The 20,247-nt window shown below is 38.8% G+C and overlaps 1 protein-coding gene across 2 annotated transcripts in view; it reads right to left on the bottom strand.

Moving 5' to 3' along the window:
• Window positions 1-19,315, bottom strand: part of CMC1 (C-X9-C motif containing 1) — a 70,672-nt gene extending 51,357 nt beyond the window's left edge. The window contains exon 1 of one of the 2 annotated variants that reach the window (XM_081072559.1): window positions 19,147-19,315. Coding sequence is in view for 1 of the 2 variants with exons in the window: in XM_081072558.1 (XP_080928684.1) it covers window positions 17,870-17,888 (19 nt within the window). In the remaining variant the exon portion in view is untranslated. Of the gene's footprint in view, window positions 1-17,869; window positions 18,109-19,146 lie in introns of those variants that run through there. The other variant, XM_081072558.1, reaches the window with a different exon arrangement.
• Window positions 19,316-20,247: the final 932 nt, after the last annotated feature.

Genomic DNA, 20,247 nt, shown 5'->3' with positions numbered 1-20,247 from the left:
CATAGAGAATATATTCTGACAAACTAAAAATGAACCCATGATATACAAATGTGAAATACAGAAAGCATTAGAGAGGGGCAGCTGGATGGCTCAGTTGGTTAGAGCACGAGCTCTCGACAACAAGGTTGCCGATTTGATTCTCTTGTGGGATGGTGGGCTGTACCCTCTGCAACTAAGACTGAAAACAGCGATTGGACTTGGAGCTGAGCTGCGCCCTCCACAACCAGACTGAAGAACAACAACTTGGAGCTGATGGGCCCTGGAGAAACAAGCTGTTCCCCAATATTCCCCAATTAAAACCAAAAAAAAAATTAAAAATAAAAGTGAAAGCATTAGAGAAACAGACATTTAAATTTACATGCTGAAACTGTAACGTATTGAACAACACCATCAACTAACTTGACCTAACATTTACAGAATTCTCAACTCAATAACAGCGGAATATTTACCAAGATAAACCACAGCCTGGGCTATAAAACAAGTCTCAGTAAATGTAAAAGAATTTACCATCTGACTTACCATATGACCCATCACACACATTCCTCGGGATTTATCCTAGAGAAATAAAAACTTATGTTCACAAACCTGCCTACAAATGTTCACTGCAGCCTTATTTGTAATAGACAAAAAATGGAGATAATCCCAAAGTCCTTTAACTGCTGAATGGATAAACAATGGTTCATACAGACAATTGCATATTACTCAGCAATAAAACAGAATGAACTGTGATATACAACCACAGCAGCAGCGACTTCATCGACCTCAAGGGCATGAAGCTGAATGAAGAAGACAATCCCAAAGGGTTACTTACGGCATGATTCCACTTACATAACATTCTTAAAGTGACAACATTAGAGTGATGGAAAACAAATCACTGGGTGCCTGTAGTTAAGTGTTCAGGAAGCTGGGTGATGTATTAAGGAGTAACATGAGGGATTTTCCTGGTAGTGATCAAAGAATCCTGTATGCTGGATGTGATGCTGGTTACTGGAATCTTCACCATGTGATAAAATGTCACTAGCTACACACACACACACACACACACACACACACACACAAGTACATGTAAAAAGTAGTGAAATTCAACTAAGATATGTACCTGAGTGAACACCATCATACTAACGTCAATTCCTGGTTTCCTTAATTCCAATGAATTATAGCAAAGTGTCCCAACCTTTTTTCCTTTTTGCTCCCAAAGGAGCCTTTCTAGACATCATTTCCTAATGCCCCCCTCTGAATGTTAATATCATAGACATACATCTATCTGCTTATGTACTGCATGTACAACAGTACTTTATACATTAAAATAGTAAGATTGTTTTCTCCCTCAATACCAATTTTCACCCCTTTAAAGGGTACTATCACACTTATTAAAGACATGTACCATGGTTATGCAAGATAGTGTCATTAAGGAAAGCTGGGGAAAAGGTACCTGGAAACTGCACTAATTTGCAGCTTGATGCATTAAATTATTTCAAAACAAAATTATAATAAAAAATGTTTTAAAATGTAGAAGAAAGAGCAAAGGACCTAGAACAAACACCCAAAACAACATTTAAAGAGAAGCACAAATTTGGATGTCACGCACTGATTTCAAGTCTTACTACAAAACTACAGAAATCATGGTGGTGGAATATTGGCATAATTAGGATAAGCAAAATGATTAACAACAAAATAGAATCCAGAAATACTTATGCATATATACATGTATACATATATAGCTAATTTATTTTGACAAATGCACCAAAGCTAATCAGTAAAAAAAAAAAAAAAAAAGACCAGGATACATAAACATGGAAAAAACAAATCAGCCTGAACCCTTTGACCTTCCACTCCCCAACTTCACAAAACCCACAAAAATGAATTTGCCATGGGTCATAAACCTAAATGTAAAAACTATGAAACAAACAAACAAAAACCTTTCAATTCCTTGGAGTAGACAAAGATTTCTTAAAGAGAAAACACAGGCATGAAACAGAAAAGAAAAAAATGATGAATCTGTTGTTTGTCAAAAGACACCATTAAGAGAAATAAATGGTAAGCCAGAGCAGAAGAAAGTGTTCACAATATACAGGTACAGATATATAGATAACAGACATGATGACAAAGAACTTAAATCTATAATATATAAATAATTGCATATCAACAAAAAAAATACAAACAATCCAATAAAAATAGGGGCAAGAAGCTTAAATGGGTACTTCAAAAAGAAGATACACAAACTGTAATTCCGAATGCGAAAAGGTGCTCAAAGTCATTAGTCATTAAGAAAATGCAAATGAAACCCATGATATAATTCACACCCACCAGAATGACTAAAATTAAAAACACTGAGAAAACCAAATTTTAAGGAGAATGTGGAGAAACTGGAACTCTCGTATATTGCTGGTGGGAGTGTGAAATGATAAACTCCTTTGGAAGACTGCTTATTAAGTTATAAAGTTAAATATACACCCAACCTATTTTCCACTCCTAAGTATTCATTTACCCAAGATAAATGAAAATACTGGGGGTGTCAAAAAATGTATACACATGATTTGTATTCATCTTTTGTTATTGGTATATACTGAGTATTACAATTTTAATATTTTCCTTTCTTAAAATGTGTATACATTTTTTTGGCACCCTCAGTGTATGTCGAGAAAAAAATTTGTACAAGTCTGTTTAAAAATTGGAAGCAACCTAAATGAGCGATTGAATACGACTCAGTAATACAACAGAATGAAGTACTGCCACACTTAATGTAGGTGAATCTCCAAACTTTTGTTGAGAAAATGAAGCTAGACACAAGAGTACATACTACATGATTCAAGAACATGCAGAATTAATCTATGGTGACAAAAATTAGGACACTGGTTATCTATCGGGGTTGAGAAGCGTCCTCTGTGAGGGACGTCTTGTATATTTTACCAAATGTATCATGTTAGCTTTAAACCCGCACTCAGAGTGGGTGACTTTAACACATTAACTACCAACAATCAGATAATTAAGTAGACAAAAAAAGCTTTACAACTTTCTCCTTAAAGATACTGTTCATCTTTCATTAGACTTATATCTATTGGTAAAGGATCTTTCACAAATAACATGTACATATTGCTGGTGTAGTTTCAACTGAATTTTTTATATTGTCCTTATACACAATTTTACTTAATTCTGTTAATAATTTGCCAATAGATTATCTTCCAGTTCCCATGTAGAAAATCACAGGGACAGCTTCGCATTTTTCTGTTTTAGTTCTTCCTGGCTATGTTCTTTAGAAAGTGGCAAGTAGTAACTAACAGCACCTCTGTATTGGGCACTCGAATTGTGCTCCCCAGTTTGGTGGTTATCTTCATGTTGAGATTTGCCTATGACTTTCCCCTCTTTGTGTTGTGTTGGTATCAAAGTTAACATTATTTAAACAATAAATTAGGAACACTTTGTCTAAAGATTTTTATTCGTTCCTGAAAATTTGGTAGAAACCACTGGGGTGGTCAGTTTTATGGGTCAATTTGGCTAGACTATAGTCCCCATTTATTCAAACACTACACCAGATGTTGCTGTGAAGGTATTTTGTAGATGTTAAGTCTACAATCAACTAACTTTAAGTAAAGGAGATTATCCTAGATAATCTGGGTGGGCCTGATTCAATTAGTTGAAAAGTCTTGAGAACTGATATTTTGCTGAAGAATTCCACCTGTGGACTGCAGCTGCAGCTCAAAACCAAGAGTTCCAAGGCTGTCCTTCCTGGTAGCCTGCCCTGCCCTACACATTTCACACTTAACTAGCTCCCACAATCACATACAAGGATGGACAATTAAGTTCGCAAACTCATCCTAGAAAAAGTGCTCCATACCTCACTGCTGAATATCACTATGGTCACCTTCCAGTACTCCCCTTGGGAAGCTCTGCACTGACACCAGCGCCTAGTCCACCCTTCAAAGCAATTTTGGAACTCTATTTCTATCAGAGCTATCGTCGTATTACCCTTGATGTCCTGAATGTCATCAAAATGTCTTCCTTTCAACATTTCCTTTATCTTCCGGTAAAGGAAGAAGTCAGGTAAAGGGGGCCAGATGAGGTGAGTAGGGAGGGTGTTCCAATACAGTTATTGGCTTACTGGTTCAAAACTCCCTCACAGACAGGGCCGTGTGAGCTGGTGCGTTGTCGTGATGCAAGAGCCGTGAATTGTTGGTGAAAAGTTCAGATTGTCTAATTTTTTCACGCAGCCTTTTCAGCACTTCCAAATAGTAAACGTGGTTAACTGTTTGTCCAGTTGGTACAAATTCATAATGAATAATCCCTCTGATATCAAAAAAGGTTAGCGATATTATTGCAACAAGTTCGCGAACTTAATTGTCAACCTCATAAGCCAATTACCTTGCCATGTATGTATGTATGTATATACACATCTTACTTGTTTTTGTGGTAGAACTCTGACTGATACGCCACCTATCAGGGACTGGATTTTAAAGAGTGTATGTGTTCATACATGTATGTGTGAGAGAGACAGACACAGATGGAGTTTCGCCTAATGATTCAATTTTCTAAGAGTTGTTTATTCTTGAGTCAGCTGCAGTTTTAATAAGTTTATATTTCTCAAGGAAACTATCCATTTCATCTAAATTTTCAAAATATGGATATGAAGACACATGATTTTTTTTTCTCTTTACCACACCTACAGTCGTCTCCCAATTGCCACTGCCTATGCCAGGGGTCGGCAGTTTTTTCTCTTAAGGACCAGCATGCACATATTTTAAGCTTTACAGGCTATACACCATCATGTATGTCCCTTTTTTTTTTTTTTGTAACCACCCTTTAATAATGTTGCTAACCATTTGTAGCTTACAGCCCTTAACAGATTTTTCTCGGGCTATAGTTTGCTGAATTCTAGCCAATACTATTTATTTATGCCTTCTTTTTTTCCTTAGCTTTGCCAAAGCTGCTGTAAGACGAAAAAAAGAATACTGGGCTTATAGAAGGAACTGGAAAGGATGGAGATAAAAAGATAGATTGGGAGGGAAACCCTACAAAACAGTTGGGGCCTGACGGGATTAAGGCAAAGGAATGATTTAAGGGGGCTCCGAGTGAAAAGATGTGACCACTCATTGAGGTGGGGAACACAGAAGAAACACCAGGTGGGAGAGGAATTCAGTTGTGCACATGCTGAATTTGAAATGTCCGTGAGACATCCTGTGGGTGGAAAGCTGGTGTCTACTTGAAGAGAAAATAATGAAACTGGGACTTTCTCCACACACTTTTTTTTCTCCTTGTCGATAGCATAAATCACCATTAGGCATCAGTAATAGTATAATTACTGAACAGATTAGAAGAAATACTGTGATATACTATTTTATAAAATCAACTTCAAAATGTTACCTCTTCCTTTCCTTTATATAATTTTAACCTATACAATGTGTTCTCATGAACCTACTCTTTGCTCTATAAATCTTGCAGTGGCCTTAGATAACTAAAGCACTCATTTTTTGGATCCGTTCCCTAGATACAGACCTCGCTCTGCAGTACTGAACCATTTTTCCCTAAGTAAATTATAAGCGATATTTACCTACATTATGAATTTGAGGTTATAATATTCCTCTGTACACACCTTAAATGGTATGCAAGAACCTCCTAAGGCAAAGAAACAATTCTAGAGTCACATTAATATTGACTTAGATTTTCCAAACTCTTAAGTGTTAAATCAGAAATAACAGACCTAAAAATACATAAATAAATTCTGCTAAAGATTTTCCCATTGGTAGCATACCAACCACTAAATATCACCTGTTAATTAGTAATAATTATGATTCTATACACATTTCAGAGCTATCTTCAACACTAAAAATATTGTAGATATGGCATTTTTATTCATAAAATTACAGAATGATTCCCTTAATGTTAACGTGATCCATATATGTTATATATTTGCACAAGAGCCTGCAAAAAAAAATTAAATTTTGAGAGTTTGCTACTATCTAGTCACATGAATTTATACTGAGATAAAGAATCAGGATAATGGCATCAGGAAAAATTTCCAAAGCTCTAACTTCTCAACATTCTATCACCTGAAAGTCAATTTTCACCTTTTTCACTGGCTGAATTTGTTAGCTCAGATTTTGCTTTGGGGCTCACGTGTTCATGCAATATGGCAGCACTAAATTATAAAGCTACTGACAACAGTACTTGTTATGAATCTGCAAAGATTAACAGTGAAGCAAATGAGAATGTTACAGAATCTTTCATTGGAAAGAAGTGACACCTGAAGAACAAGGTATGCTTTTTCAATAATGAAAAATTTTTAACTAGTTTGATTCTTATTTAGGTAATGCCACTTTTTTTTTTTAATTTTAACTTCCTAGTTTCATTTATTTGCTCCTGGAAGACACTTCCATGCTACTGGAGGGCAAAAAAAAAAAAAAATGCTTGTAGTAAATTTGCAACAGTGTTTTTACTAGCAACAGTTTCTATCTTTACTAGTTACCAAGTTTCAAGATGAAGGGTCCCAGACAGCCGGCCTCCTGTGTGCAGTGCAATCACTACCTTTACACTAAGTGTTTCCCACCAGGAAGCCAAATAGACACCAGCTCTCCTCAATGGCACAAAGGTACGGATGCTCCTGAGCAGATTTGCATGTGCTTACCAGCCTGTTCATACCTCCTTGCTATAACCACAGTGTAAAATGAGGAAGGGGAGAAAGGTAGGCAGAGGTACTTTGACTGGGAAAATTAAGACAGTGATCAGTGTTCCTTTTACCTTCTTCCCTTCAACTCATACTTGAACTGACACAACAAAAAGAAAGTCAGTAGTAGGAGAGATGACAGCCCCCTGCCCCGACACAATATTCCAGCCTTCCTGTTTATGAAACCTCAAGATGAGTTCAAGAAATGCCTTAAAGTCTTAACAGCTGTCTCTGATAAGGGTTTTGATTCTATTTTGCAGAGGAAGAAGTGGATGCTCACAGAGATAAAATAGCCCAAGCCTCTGATAAAACAGCAATGTCAAGATCATGTAACGCAGTTCCCACATCTTCCTCCACGACACTACTACACACCTGAGATGGTGGCCTAGTTAAGGGGATTTTAGCAAACAAGGTTATGTGAGCTTCCATAGTTATGAAGCATGAAAACAATCCTTAAATGATAGGACTGGCTTGTTTCAGAAGCATCATTTTGAACAACCAAAATTCACCACTGCACAGTTCTCATTTGTTGATCAGAAAGTAAAGTGAAATGGAATTCTGATTCTGATTCATACCATGGAGAAAAATATTTTTTAAAAAAAGTAAAATAAACAAGAGGAGTGATTTGTCAGTCAGCTGAAAAATACTTTCAAAGAGAGTAAACATCAAATATTAAGTCAATCAGTAACAATCTAATTTGTGAATAAGCTCAAACTCTTACAAAATACCAAAAGCCCCTCAATAAGGTAGATACGCCTATTTCGCCTTAGTTTCTGGCTCAAATACCACCTATATCCCATAAGAGTGTGCTTCATTTGAACTTCTTTGTCCTATCAGCTTTCACTGTTAATAAACAACGACTTCACACTAGATGTACACATTTCCAGAAAGCACTTATTTCTTGGACCTCAGACTCTGCAGATTGCTACGTGTGAAAACTTCCTCTTCCACCCACATTACTCAAACCAAGAAGAGGCCAGAAAAGGACAACAAATCTAAAAGTATACCAAAGCAGGAAATCAACTTATGCAATAAGACATGCCAATTTTAGAAAAGTGCTGCAATCTCCACTGTGGCCATCATTTTTTAAATGAAAAGGTTTCACACTTACTTTATTTGGTAAAACTTCAAGGCTATCTTTTCTTACAATCAGTTTTCCATTGATATCTAATAGAAAATCAGCAGTGTTATGGGAGACAGAAGTAGATACCTGAGAAAGGAATAAATGACGGCATGTCTGTGCCTTCTCAGCAATGTATACCTGATTGTTTTCTCTCTGATGTATGTCTAGAACACAGGAGGCTATTCTCAAACCTATGAATGTTCCTCAGTGCTGTTGGCCACCCTCTCTTTACTGGATCTTCTTCATCTTATAATAGTTCACTAAATTTGTACAAAGAAACATGCATCATTCAGATAATGGAGTAGGGAAATTATTTTTATATTGACAAGCTATTCACTTATTTCAAAGATTCGACTTTTGCTCAAATCACTCACAATATCTTTCTTGGCATGGCCTTCAGAGCCAGTGTAAGTTAACATGAAAGGCAGCCCCACCGTGTCACTTTTTTGTGGGGGTAGCATTTCCCAGGATGATCATCTACCACCTTCACTAGACTGTCTTTGTCTAACCTTGGCTGAAATTCAACTTCACCTTCTGAATAAAAATTTGCCACAGGGAGGAAATTAAGATGAATGTACTATAGACGCTGAAGACACATTTTAAAGGAGTCTCAAAAAACTTCTGGACAATGGTAATAACACTGGGGAAAAAAGTATAAATGTTCCAGAGTAAAGATCTGCTCCTCTACCTTTAGTGGCAATCCCACAAGGTTCTATTTTCAAAGCTGGTGTTTATTACGCTGAGTTCTCAGTGCTTGCCTCCATCTCCAAATCTACTCTGCCCACATTTTTGAGCATCTATTGGTAATTTCCAAGTCCCACCAGCATTGCAATTTCAACTTAAAATTTCTACAATTTAAATCTTCATCCTGCCAACCCAATGGTTATGTTATCCTCCTTAGCTCAAAAAAAAAAAAAAAAAGTCAGCTTATATTTGTGTAGTACACAGAAGCTGCACAATAAATATGTGCAGAAGGAAGGAAGGGTGGTAGGAGGAACTGTGTTTACAAACATCACATGCAGCAGCTTTCATGAAAAAGCTGAGGTTCAGAAAGCTCAAAGGCACCTTGCAACATGACCCAGTAAATAACTAGTAGTACAGTTAAACTCCAGCTCAACCATCTTCTACCCCTTATTTTCTAATCAAAGTTTTGCTTATTTAAAATCAGATACTTGTTCCATCCCAAAGTTCTCCCTGACCCCAGCACCTGAAAGTGAGTTCTCCTTCCTCCAAGACTTCGTGTGCACCAATGCTTTGTCTCTTATCACATCTGGACTTAAGACATATCGCCTCACACTATCTGTGCAGTCTTCTTCTCCTGATAACAGTGGTTGCTCTGGACTGACCTGTGTCCCCATCCCCCACCCCCAAATTCATGATGAAGCCCTAAACCCCAATATGACTGTATTTGGAGATAGGGTTTTTTAGGAGGTTAAAGTTAAATATAAGGTCATGTACATAGGACCCTAATCAGATAGGTGGCCTTATGAGAAGATCCAGCAACGGAAATCACTCAGCACCTTGATTTTGGACTTCCCGGCCTCCCAAACTGTGCAAAAGAAATTTCTGTTGCTTAAGCCACCCAGTATATATGGTATGTTGTTATGGCAGCCTGAACAGCCTAAGGCAGATTCTGGCACCAGAAGTGCTCAATTCTGGCTGCATCTAACAACCGCCGAGAGGGCTTTATAAAATTCTGATGCCTGTGCCCCACCACAGACCAGTTAAATCAAAAATGCTGGGGTAAAACTCAGGCATTGGTATTTTTAAATGTTCCCCAAATAATTCTGATATGCAGCTAGGCTTAGAACCACTGAATGAAATTTAAGTTTAATGAGGTGAGAGACCATGTCTAATTCATCTCTATAATTCCCTCTAACTTCTAGCGTATGGTGAATACTCAAATAAAACTATTTAATAAATGACATATATGTAAAGAATTTCAATATTTGATAATTAGATATCCATTCTGTTAATCAATTTTTATTAGGCATCTACTATGTACCAATCACTCTGCTAGGGATTGTATATACAATAAGTAAGATAGGCGGAGTCCTTATTCTGCGGCATAAACATTTAAAACACGATATTTCAATTAAGCATGCTTAGTTAATTAACATATTCTTTGATCAAAAACCTCCTTTCAGTTTTGTAACAGTTCTTCAGCAAAAATACAGTGAGGGAGAGTAAACACCACATTCCTAGTTTTTTTTTCCCCTTCAATCTCCTTACTTAAAAATGTAAAAATATAATTGGGGATGGTGCAGAGATGGTTAATTTGGGAATAAATGTTATGATTTGGGCATAGTTTGGTACACTTATAACAAGTATAAGGTAGCATTTTTCTCATGTTAGACATCAATAAATCTAGAGATTTTTCCAAATATGCTATTAACACCCCTATACAAAAATAACGATACTAATCCAGTAAACGAAACATAAGCTTAAAGTTATTTTTTCTGTGGTATCCTTTCATGTGCTGAGTCAAGAACCCACTGAGACCAATTGCAAGTATTTACAATCATAAAAGTTTAAGGCTTAAAGCAGCCTTAGCAGTTAAATTATTTGATATATTTACTTATAAACAAATTATTTGGTATCGCTCACTCTCTCTACCCCTTCTCCTCAAACCTTAGATTACAGCATTTAGAATACTCTAAGAGCCTCAGGTTAATGGCAGAGTCCAAAACAAGAAATCAGTCCCACTACCTCTCAAATTCAGTTCGGTGCTGTTTCCAAAGCAGTGCACGGTCTCCCCGGATTGGTGGGCAACGTCTTCCGGATCTGGATGTAATTAACTGGCTTATCCTTTCTAACCACCCAGTCTCTAATACATTTAAAGAGGTGAACTCATATGAAAAATATCGACTGTTTACTACACACATGGAATATTCCCCTTTTCCACATCACATTTTTCTTCATCTATTTAATAGACACAAACACAGCACATCTGTACTGTAGGCTTCATTTTATTTCTCAAGGAAAAACTCTAGATCTAGAATGAAAGAAACTCTATACCTAGGTTATTTGATATTTTGGTGTTTTTTGTGTGTGTGGTTTTCTTTTTAATTGCAATTATTGTTTAAAATATGTTTGAAAGATTAGGGGTGGTGACAATCAGGAAAAGCCTCCTATGAAACTGATTTTAAAGTGGGGTGTGAAAAATGAAGAGGAATTAGACAGACGTGGAGATGGGGAAGAGAGGGAAAATTCCACAAAGTAGGAACAGCATGTCAACTTGCCTAGAGGCAAAAAAAAAAACAAAAGAAAAAAAAACAAACACAAAGTACAGTTTGTTATATGTTAAGTATATCTTAGTCCAATGTTATTCAAACTGTTTTATCAAACCCTACAATACGTTACATCTGGATGCAGTACACACACCTGTGTGTGTGCATACATCTGTGCAAGTACCCCTGCCCTCTTGACTTAACACTATCTGAACTCTCACTACCCAAACTAAGGTCCCTAATAGATTCATATAAATTAGATTTAGGGCAGGGAAGTCTGTGCCTCCTGTAGGACAAAACGCTGAAGCATTCAACCTCCAGCCCCCTCAGGACTGCCCTAGGGCGTGGGAGCACAGTGCAGTGGTCCTTGCTGCTGCCCCATCTCCCAACTCCTGCAGTGGCCAATGACTGACAGATGGCACAAAACCCAGCTCCCTGCCTGCAAACCAGGACAAACCTTGTACTTTGTTGTGTACCAGAGCTGATTTGGCTGAGACAGGCATTCCCTGAAAATACGTCCTTACTCAGCTTCCTCTCCTTCCCTCTGCTATTCCCCTCACTCCTGCACAGGTTTTTCCTTCATTAATAAATCACTCGCATGTGAAACACCCAGACCTAGCTACCGTGTTTCCCCGAAAATAAGACCTAGCCAGACAATCAGCTCTAATGCGTCTTTTGGAGCAAAACATTATAAGACCCGGTCTTATTTCACTATAAGAACTGGCCTTATATTATATATTAATTTTTGCTTCAAAAGATGCATTAGAGCTGATTGTCTGGCTAGGTCTCATTTTCAGGGAAACAGGGTAGGTACCCAGACTGAGCACCCAGATCTTGTTCTCTAATACTGTGCCCAAATAAATGGAACCAGGGCTAATCAGAGAAAGGACTAAGTAATTCTATGGATGAGCCAGGGTAGTTACAAGATGAGCCAGGGACATCTTGTGTGAGAAAAAAAGAAAATACACCCCACAGTGATAGGAGTACATCATAAGGACACAGAAACTAGCTTGAAGGAACTCTCACTGGCCAAATCTGAGGAAATGTGAGCACCAAAATAATTATATACACTAACAAATTATAAACCATTGAAAAAATAGGAATTCATGAGTCCGCGCCAATAATAAATCTATAAATAAGATGTAAGACATCTTGCTTATGGCAAAATGTCAACAACCATCTAATAAACATGGAGAGAATGCTGGAGGTAGAAAAATTATTATTTTGCAACCAACATAGGAAAGACTGAATAAGGCAAATATCATCAATGAATGCTAAATCAAAGGGGAAATTTTGATGAGGACCGGACATTGACATGATCTTAAATAGTCTCCTCAAAGATTACTTATTAATTGCAAGAGAGGAAAAACAGCAAAAATTTTGGACAAGACCTTGACTGCATGATCAAAATTAATACCACCTATGAGAGACAGGAACACATCTCGTGCCTCCAAATATGATACCCTGAGAAAGACACATCACCACGTGTGCAGTATTTGGCTGAGAATGCATAACCTCGATCTAATCAAGTCAGACAAACACAAAATCTAATCGAGTCAGACAAACACAAAATGAGGAAAGTTCTACATGTCACTCCCTTACCTAAAAACTTGCATTGTCTTCTCATCTTTGTTAGGATAAAATTCAAGTGCCTTGAAATGGTTTACAGGACATTTCACGATTCACAACTCAAACCCCTCCACTGCCACAGCACACACCCCTCTTTGATCTCAACTCTTCTTTTTCTCAGGCTCTTTGCTCAAGCCAATGATTCTCAAATTTCACAGACAACCCATTTAGAGGATTGTTTCAGTGAATCCAGTGAAACAAAAACAATGTATTTTCTAGCGCAAGTACACTTTGAGTTTAGAAATACATAAAATGTAGAAGTTAAACAGATTTCTGTCTCTCAACTACCAATATAATTCATGCCCAAGAAGATTCTGTAGAGATACAGAAGTAATAATAAAATCAAAATTTCTCTAGTCAACTACAGATAACCTTCTACATTATTAATCACACAATGTTCAGGGCAAAAAAAGGTTCTTCAAATCTGTTTAGATGTCTAACTTAAAAAGTAAAAATTTCCAGTAAATATAAGAGCTAGTACTAAGTGCTAGTACCCCTAAAACTAATCTACCTACATTCCCACAGAAACCACTAAAACAACCCCTGCAGCCCAAATTCTCCAAGAGCGATGTATACCTTATGACATCCTCCCAAGACACATACATTGTACTTTAAACATCTATTCAAGCAATGTGATGAAATTCCTAACCCCACTTTCCACCCCATGAACCCTGTCACTGTCCCATCTTCCTCCCCTAATTCAGTTTCTGGGGAAAAAACCACCAATGAAAGGAAAGGGGCAGGGGCGGGGACACCGCTCAGACACACACACAGAGATTTAAGGAAACCTCTCATGCTGTTATTGCCCCACTGTGCAAAAGTAGAAAACAAATCCACATTGACAGGGGAAAGGACAACTTCCTACCCTGCTAAAAGAGGGAAAGATAGAGGGGAAAAGCAAGGAGAATGGAATCTCTTTACCAGAGAAAGTCAGAAATAAAATTTATCAGGCCTAGTTCCTGTGAGTTGTCATCTGGGAATGTAATCATGTCAGAAAATGTATCTACAATCTGGAGATAGCAAACGCCTACCTGGGTGTTCTTTCAGGACAAGCACTAGGCTTGACTTTCCATTACCGGGCTATTTTACAACTTCTAGAATTTTGTCAAATAGAGATAGAAATAATTTCTGATCAGTGGAAAAGATAACAACAAAGATTAGTTTATAGCCCTGTTGCAAATTAACCAGTTTTTATCTAAGCCAGCAATGCATAAAACTGTCTACTGTACGTAGCTAGGTTCTCAAATGTTTTTTGAATTGTTTTTACATTTTACTGGTTCCCGCACTAACAAGTTGAAGAAAACGTTCAACAAGTACTCATTTTCTATTTGCATGAGTAATTAAATAATTTTACCCTTTTGAAAATGCTACTTTAACAAGCACACTTTTAACATTGTTTCTATAGATGACCGTGGGTTATACATTCAAAATAAACCACTTTTTAATTTTTCAATGACCTACGTTTTACTGGATTTTTTTAAATGTACAATATTCGTAAAAAGACTTATAAATTGATAAAGAAGCTATAACTTGGACTAAGACTAACTTATGCTAAAGTCCTATTACTGGAGAAGGAGCTATACTGTGTATTTCTCAATCATTACTATACAATCAAAGGTCCTATTTATGGCTAAAGACGTAAAGAACTTCTTCTGAAAATAGGAAAAAGATTAGACTTTCAAACAAAGCTGAAAGACGAGTCAATAAAACTGGAAGAGTTCAGAATGGTGGTTCTGCTGTACTCTGCATATTATATTGTCTATGGAATATTTTAAAATGTCAGAGCCTGGGGCAAATCAAATCTGAATATCTGGGAATACAACCTAGGCATTGGTAGTTTTTAAAAATTTAGTCTCTCTCCACAGCCACGTTTCCTGGGTATTTTGGATTCTCTCTAGCTTTTTTTCTCTGCACTCAAATAGTAGAGAAAATAATGAACATAATTAGGGTTGATAAACTTACAGAGAAATTACTGTTATTTCCTTTACATTAACAAAAAGAAAAATTGTTTAAATAAAACTACATATAAGTATGTAACCTGCAGTTCATTGCTAGGTACAGAGTTTCTTGAGAAAAATGGACCCTACAGTTACTTAAAAGTTACTGTCAAATGAAGATCAAACTTGTACAGAGACTTCAAAACATGTAATATAAACAAATGAGAAAACAAATTTTGCTATATAAACCTCATTTGGCATAACTATCTACTCAGTATGGGCACATACCATTGTGGACTATAAAAAGAAATATTTGCAAGAGAAATACCAAAATGTGAACCTATTCTTCAACTTATGAACCAAACAAAAATAAAATAGAAACAAAAAAGTGGCTTCAATATGTTAGTATTCTGGAATTTAAACAGATAGGAATTGTTTCTAAAACTCTTCTTAGTCGCTGACTCCACTTTCTTTTCCCATTCCAATCTTGCTTCCATCCCTGCTTTTGTCAAAGTTTCCAAAGATCATGTTGTTAGATTTGACTATTACCATCCACCCAGCTGCTTAAGTAAAACGCCTAGGAATTATCCTTAATGCCTCCGTTTCCCTCACTACCTTTATTCAATGCAACAGCAAGTCCTGTTAATTTCTACCACCCCTTACTGTGTCTCCCTGCTTCCACTCAGGATCGCTCTACAATGCATGTTACCACTGCAGCCAGGGTAGTAAAGACATAACTTGTTATAATTTTAAAATTACATTATGCCTCTTTAAAAGCCTCCAAGAAAGTCCAAACACTTTCTTATCATAGCCTCCAAGCATATACCTCCAGCCTTCTTTCCCAGCACCTTTCCTTATGGATCTCCACACTCTAGCCCTCATTCCATCAAATATTTTAAGCATTTGCGATATTGACTGCCTGGCATACTCTTTCCCTACCTCTTCACATGACTGTTTCCTGTTGTCCTTCAGATTCCAATTCAAATAACTCTTCCTCATAGAGCTCTTCATTGACCACTCTATCAAAAGTAGTTCTCTTTCCACCACCTACCATAGGACACTGCTTATCTCCTTCATGTTTATCACAGCAGTAAAAGTGTGTGTCTGTGGGGAGGGGGAGGTGGCTGTTGGTCTTCTTTCTTCTACCACTAGATATAAGCTCTATTTGGAGCCAGGAAGCAGGGATCTTGTTTGTCCTCTATACCTTTCGTAGGGCCTAGAACAATATGACATACCAGGTCAGTTCGCCAAATTGTTGCAACAATGTTGCTAACCTTTTTTGATATCAGAGGGATTATTCATTATGAATTTGTACCAACTGGACAAACAGTTAACCAAGTTTACTATTTGGAAGTGCTGAAAAGGTGGTGTGAAAAAGTTAGACGACATGAACTTTTCACCAACAATGCATGGCTCTTGCATCACGACAATGCACCAGCTGGCACGGCACTGTCTGCGAGGGAGTTTTTAGCCAATAAATAGATAACTGCATTGGAACACCCTCCCTACTCACCTCATCTAGCCCCCAGTGACTTCTTTCTTTACTGGAAGAAAAAGAAAATACTGAGGAAGACATTTTGATGACAGCCCTGATGGCCATTCTAGAAAGAGTTCCCAAATTACTTCCAAGGGTGGACTAAGCACTGGCATCAGTGCATAGCTTCCCAAGGGGAGTACTTGGAAGGTGACCGTAGTGATATTCAGCAATGAGGTATTTTTCTAGGATGAGTTTGCAAACTTAATTGTCAGACCTCGTATAATGGGCACTGGGCATGTAGTTCTTTAATCAATAAATACTCAAATGGTGACAGGGTCTACACCTGTAGTGCTGGACTGAAAAGGAAGTTATCTGAGTTCCACCAGACTTGGCTCTACCAGCAATTAGCTGTGTGGCCGTGGGTGTGCCACACCACAAGATTGGAGTGGGTTAAAAGTCTCTGGACAGTAAGAAAGTGGAGACAAGTATGAAGATTTTTTTCTAAATGTCCTAGTCCGTCTAAATTTAAGAATGTAGACATAGAAAAGCCTTTAACCTCTTGGAATCTGTTTTCTCATCTGTGCGAGATTACTTTAAATGTCACTTCCAGCTCAGAAATACTGGAATTATATAGGCCTCAATCTACTTTGCAGTCTGAATTTACCCACCCGTTACCGACACCCCTCCTACCCCACCAATCAAACCAAGGTACTCACCCTGCAACCAAACATCACACAGTAGCATATTTTATGCTGCCTATACATTTGCTCATTCTGCCACATCTTCTCCAGCTTCACTAGAAATTCTGTCCTTCAACGCCCAGATCAGTTAACTGCTTTGCAAAACCTGATCCAATCACCTGGCCCAATACTAGTATGATCATTGTGTGTTCCCGAAATTCTATTATGCTTCGAATTCATTTATCCTCTCTCAGCCTCAGTTTCCTAACCTGTAAAATGAAGATCATAGTATCTACCATACCACATGCATACTGGAATTACATAGGCCTCAATCTACTGAGATAACTGAGAATCCTGTGCTTGATAACAGTGTTCAATAAATGTATTATTTGTCAGCTACAAATATTTTTTTTCTTTCTGGAGGGCCACCCAAGTAACTTTTTCATTGCTGAATCTCCATAGGTTCAAAGCATTCCTCCAATGCTTTGAGTTTTCATACCCACATAATGAAAGGAAGGGGCTGGACCAAGTACGATTCCCTCCAAAAATGCCGTTCTCCTAACTATACTCTTCCATGAATATCGTAAAGCAAGGATGCCTCAGGTGAGCTTCCTCCGTAAGGACGGGAATTGGAGGGGAACAAATTACTGCTGTAAAGGGAGGTGGGGTGGAAGCATTGAAGTTCAAATAGCGTTGATGAAGCCTTTGGGGATCCTTTCCAAAGAAACTGACTCTTGCAACAGCGATGGATCCTTTGTATTGTGTTCCAGTTGGCCTACAGGTATTTAAAGCAGTCTGTGCCCCCAAGGGGAGAAAAACAAGGTGCCGATGAAGAACCCAGTCCCGTTACGGAGGACCACATAGGTAAGCCACATAGGACGAGAGCTCGGACAAGAACCCAATGCCTGTCTCCGAACCCGAACCCCAAAGAGCTGGAGGATAACCTATGGCCGCAGGGAAGACGCCGGGGCTGGCCCCAGACTCGCAGGCAGCTGGCTGGGCGGGAGAAGGCGTCTGCGGAAGCAGTGCAACCTCAGAGCTCCGCACCGTTCCCAGGCGGGCCCCCAACCCGCAGGCCTGCGGTTAGAGACCCGAGCGGAGACTCTTCAACAACCCCCGCTTCCCGCCCGCGTACCTGCCGGGTCGAGCGCCATCTCGGCGACAGAGGAAGGCAGCCGCCTGGCCGCTCCCGGGCAGGGGGCGGGGAAGGGAGGAGCCTGGGCTCGGCGGCACGTGCGGATGCCCACAGCTTCCCCGAGTGGGAGGACGAGGAGGAGGAGCGGGGGGAGGAGCGCGCTGCCCTTCGCGGGGCGCCGCAGGCCCCTTTCCCTCTTTCCCAGTTGCTACTTCCGCCGCCCAGAGCGCCTGCGCCATGGTGGCCCCGCCCCTAATCCTGTAATGAGTGGAACGGACTTCGCAGTGGGAATGACTGGGAAGGGGGCGTGGCTGCGCACTCCTTGGGGGCGGAGCCGTCTCAGAAGACCTGCGCAGACTCGCTTGGGGCGGAGCTGAGGCCCTTGCTAACCCGCCCGGGTTTGGGGTGACACAAACAGAAGCTGTGAGCCTTTGGGAGTGTCCCCGCACCCTCCTCCCACTTAGTGACTCCAAGTCTGAGCCCCTTCTTCCACACCCAATTCGGAAAACCAAATGAATCGTCCTGCTCCTTTACTTTTTCTTTGTTCATTCATTTATAAATGTCTATTTCATGCTTGCCAGATTCCAGCCCTGGTTGTAAATACTAGGGGGAAATAATTGAATAAAAATAAGGTCCCCATTCTCGAGAAGCACCGTGTTGGCAGAGGAATCATATACAAGCAACACACTGTTAAATGCGATAAATGCCACACATGTGAAATGTGCACAGCCTGTTCCACCATAAAGGTGATATAGTGAGTACAGTATCATTATTTCTCTCTCAAATCAGCAGACTGTAGCATCCCTGGAGCTTAAAATTAAAAATCAGTAGTTACAAAATAATCACAGGAATGTAAAGTACAGCACAAGAAATATAGTCAATAATATTGTATGGTGTAGGTATGGTGCCAGGTGGGTACTAGATTTATGGGGGGGATCAGTTCATAAATTATATAAATGTCTAACCACTGTGCTATACACCTGAAACTAATATAAAATAATATTGCATGTCAACTGTAATTGAAAAATAAAATAAAATTTTAAAAATTCAGTGTCTAAAATAATTGGGCACTGGGGTACCTCTGTTTTATGAAATAATATCCTCAGGGCTTCTAGTCCAATTTGGGTGATGTTACAAATCCCGACTCTGTCAATTAAAGCTGTATGTTTTGTAAGGAAAATGAAGTAAGGTGTTAACCATCCTCCTTAAGAACCCCAACTGCCCTCTTCTCAATAGAAGAAACTTTCTGGGTGGCAATTATGCTCATTTCCACTCACCAAGCCTTCAGAAATTCTTCCTTGTCATATCCACGTTTAGTTAGCTCGAACCTCCAAAGGGTGCTGTGCAGCCAGGGACAGATGGGACAGATGTGAGAAAAACAAGGAGCAGCTGCTTCATCCTGCGAGGGATTTAGGGCTTTCAAAATGATCCCCTCCCCACCTACCTGCAGTCCCTCCTCCCCTGCTGCTGCTTCAGCCTGGTCAGTTGGCAGAAAAGCTGACGCAGTTGAGCAGGGCTGGGAAAGTGGGTCTCTGCTCAGCAGGTCTTCCGTTTAAGGGCCTATTTGGGCATAACGGCCCTTATTACAGCTGTAGGTTGAGGTGCCAAAGTGAAGAATTAATGTTTCACTCAGCCAGGCAGGAAATCAGGTCCTTTTCCTTGTATGCTTTATAAATGTGCTTAGAAACACACCAAACTCATTCTGGTGCCTCTTTTATTTTTCTAGAGGTGAAGGATTTAACTTAGAAAGTCAATCTTTTTGAGGACATGAGCTGGGGTAAAAAAAAAAAAAAGCACAAGTCAGACACACACATAATTAATTAAACGAAATCTTCCTGTATGCAAAAGAACATCATGGTAAAGGGGGAAATTCTGAGAGCTTTAGTACAAGTACCTAGGTCTCTGAACCTGCACCTGCATCACAACTTATTAGCTTTCTGACTTGAATAACTTCCAACATTTCTCCGGACTTTAGTTTCTAATTTTCAAGGTGGTTGTGAGAAATAAATGTGATATCATATAATACTGTTTCAGTATTTGAAGGACAATGTCTATAGTTTTTGCCATAACTGAGTATCACTCGAACCATTTATTTAATGTTTTTATTTAAATCAACTCACTTTTTAAAAAATTTAAATGGGCACTATCCACTTTAGCCTTATCCTAAGCAGTAAATATCTGTAAAATCATGGATTTTGTGTGTCCCATAAAATGGACTGCTAGACATATCACACTATGAGAAGCACTAGGAAAAATAGCACCTCAATGCCTGTTACATAATAGTGTATCCTCTCCTCTTTCATACTAAACTATATCATTTGGAAGCAAAGTCTTTACAATCTAACTGGGAAACATAAGCCTTTTTTTTAAATCATAGA

This window comes from Rhinolophus hipposideros (genome assembly GCF_964194185.1).
Source record: "Rhinolophus hipposideros genome assembly, chromosome: 14".
Taxonomy (NCBI): Eukaryota; Metazoa; Chordata; class Mammalia; order Chiroptera; family Rhinolophidae; genus Rhinolophus; species Rhinolophus hipposideros.
Note: the sequence above shows the minus strand (reverse complement) of the source record. Positions and strands in the feature narration are given on the sequence as shown.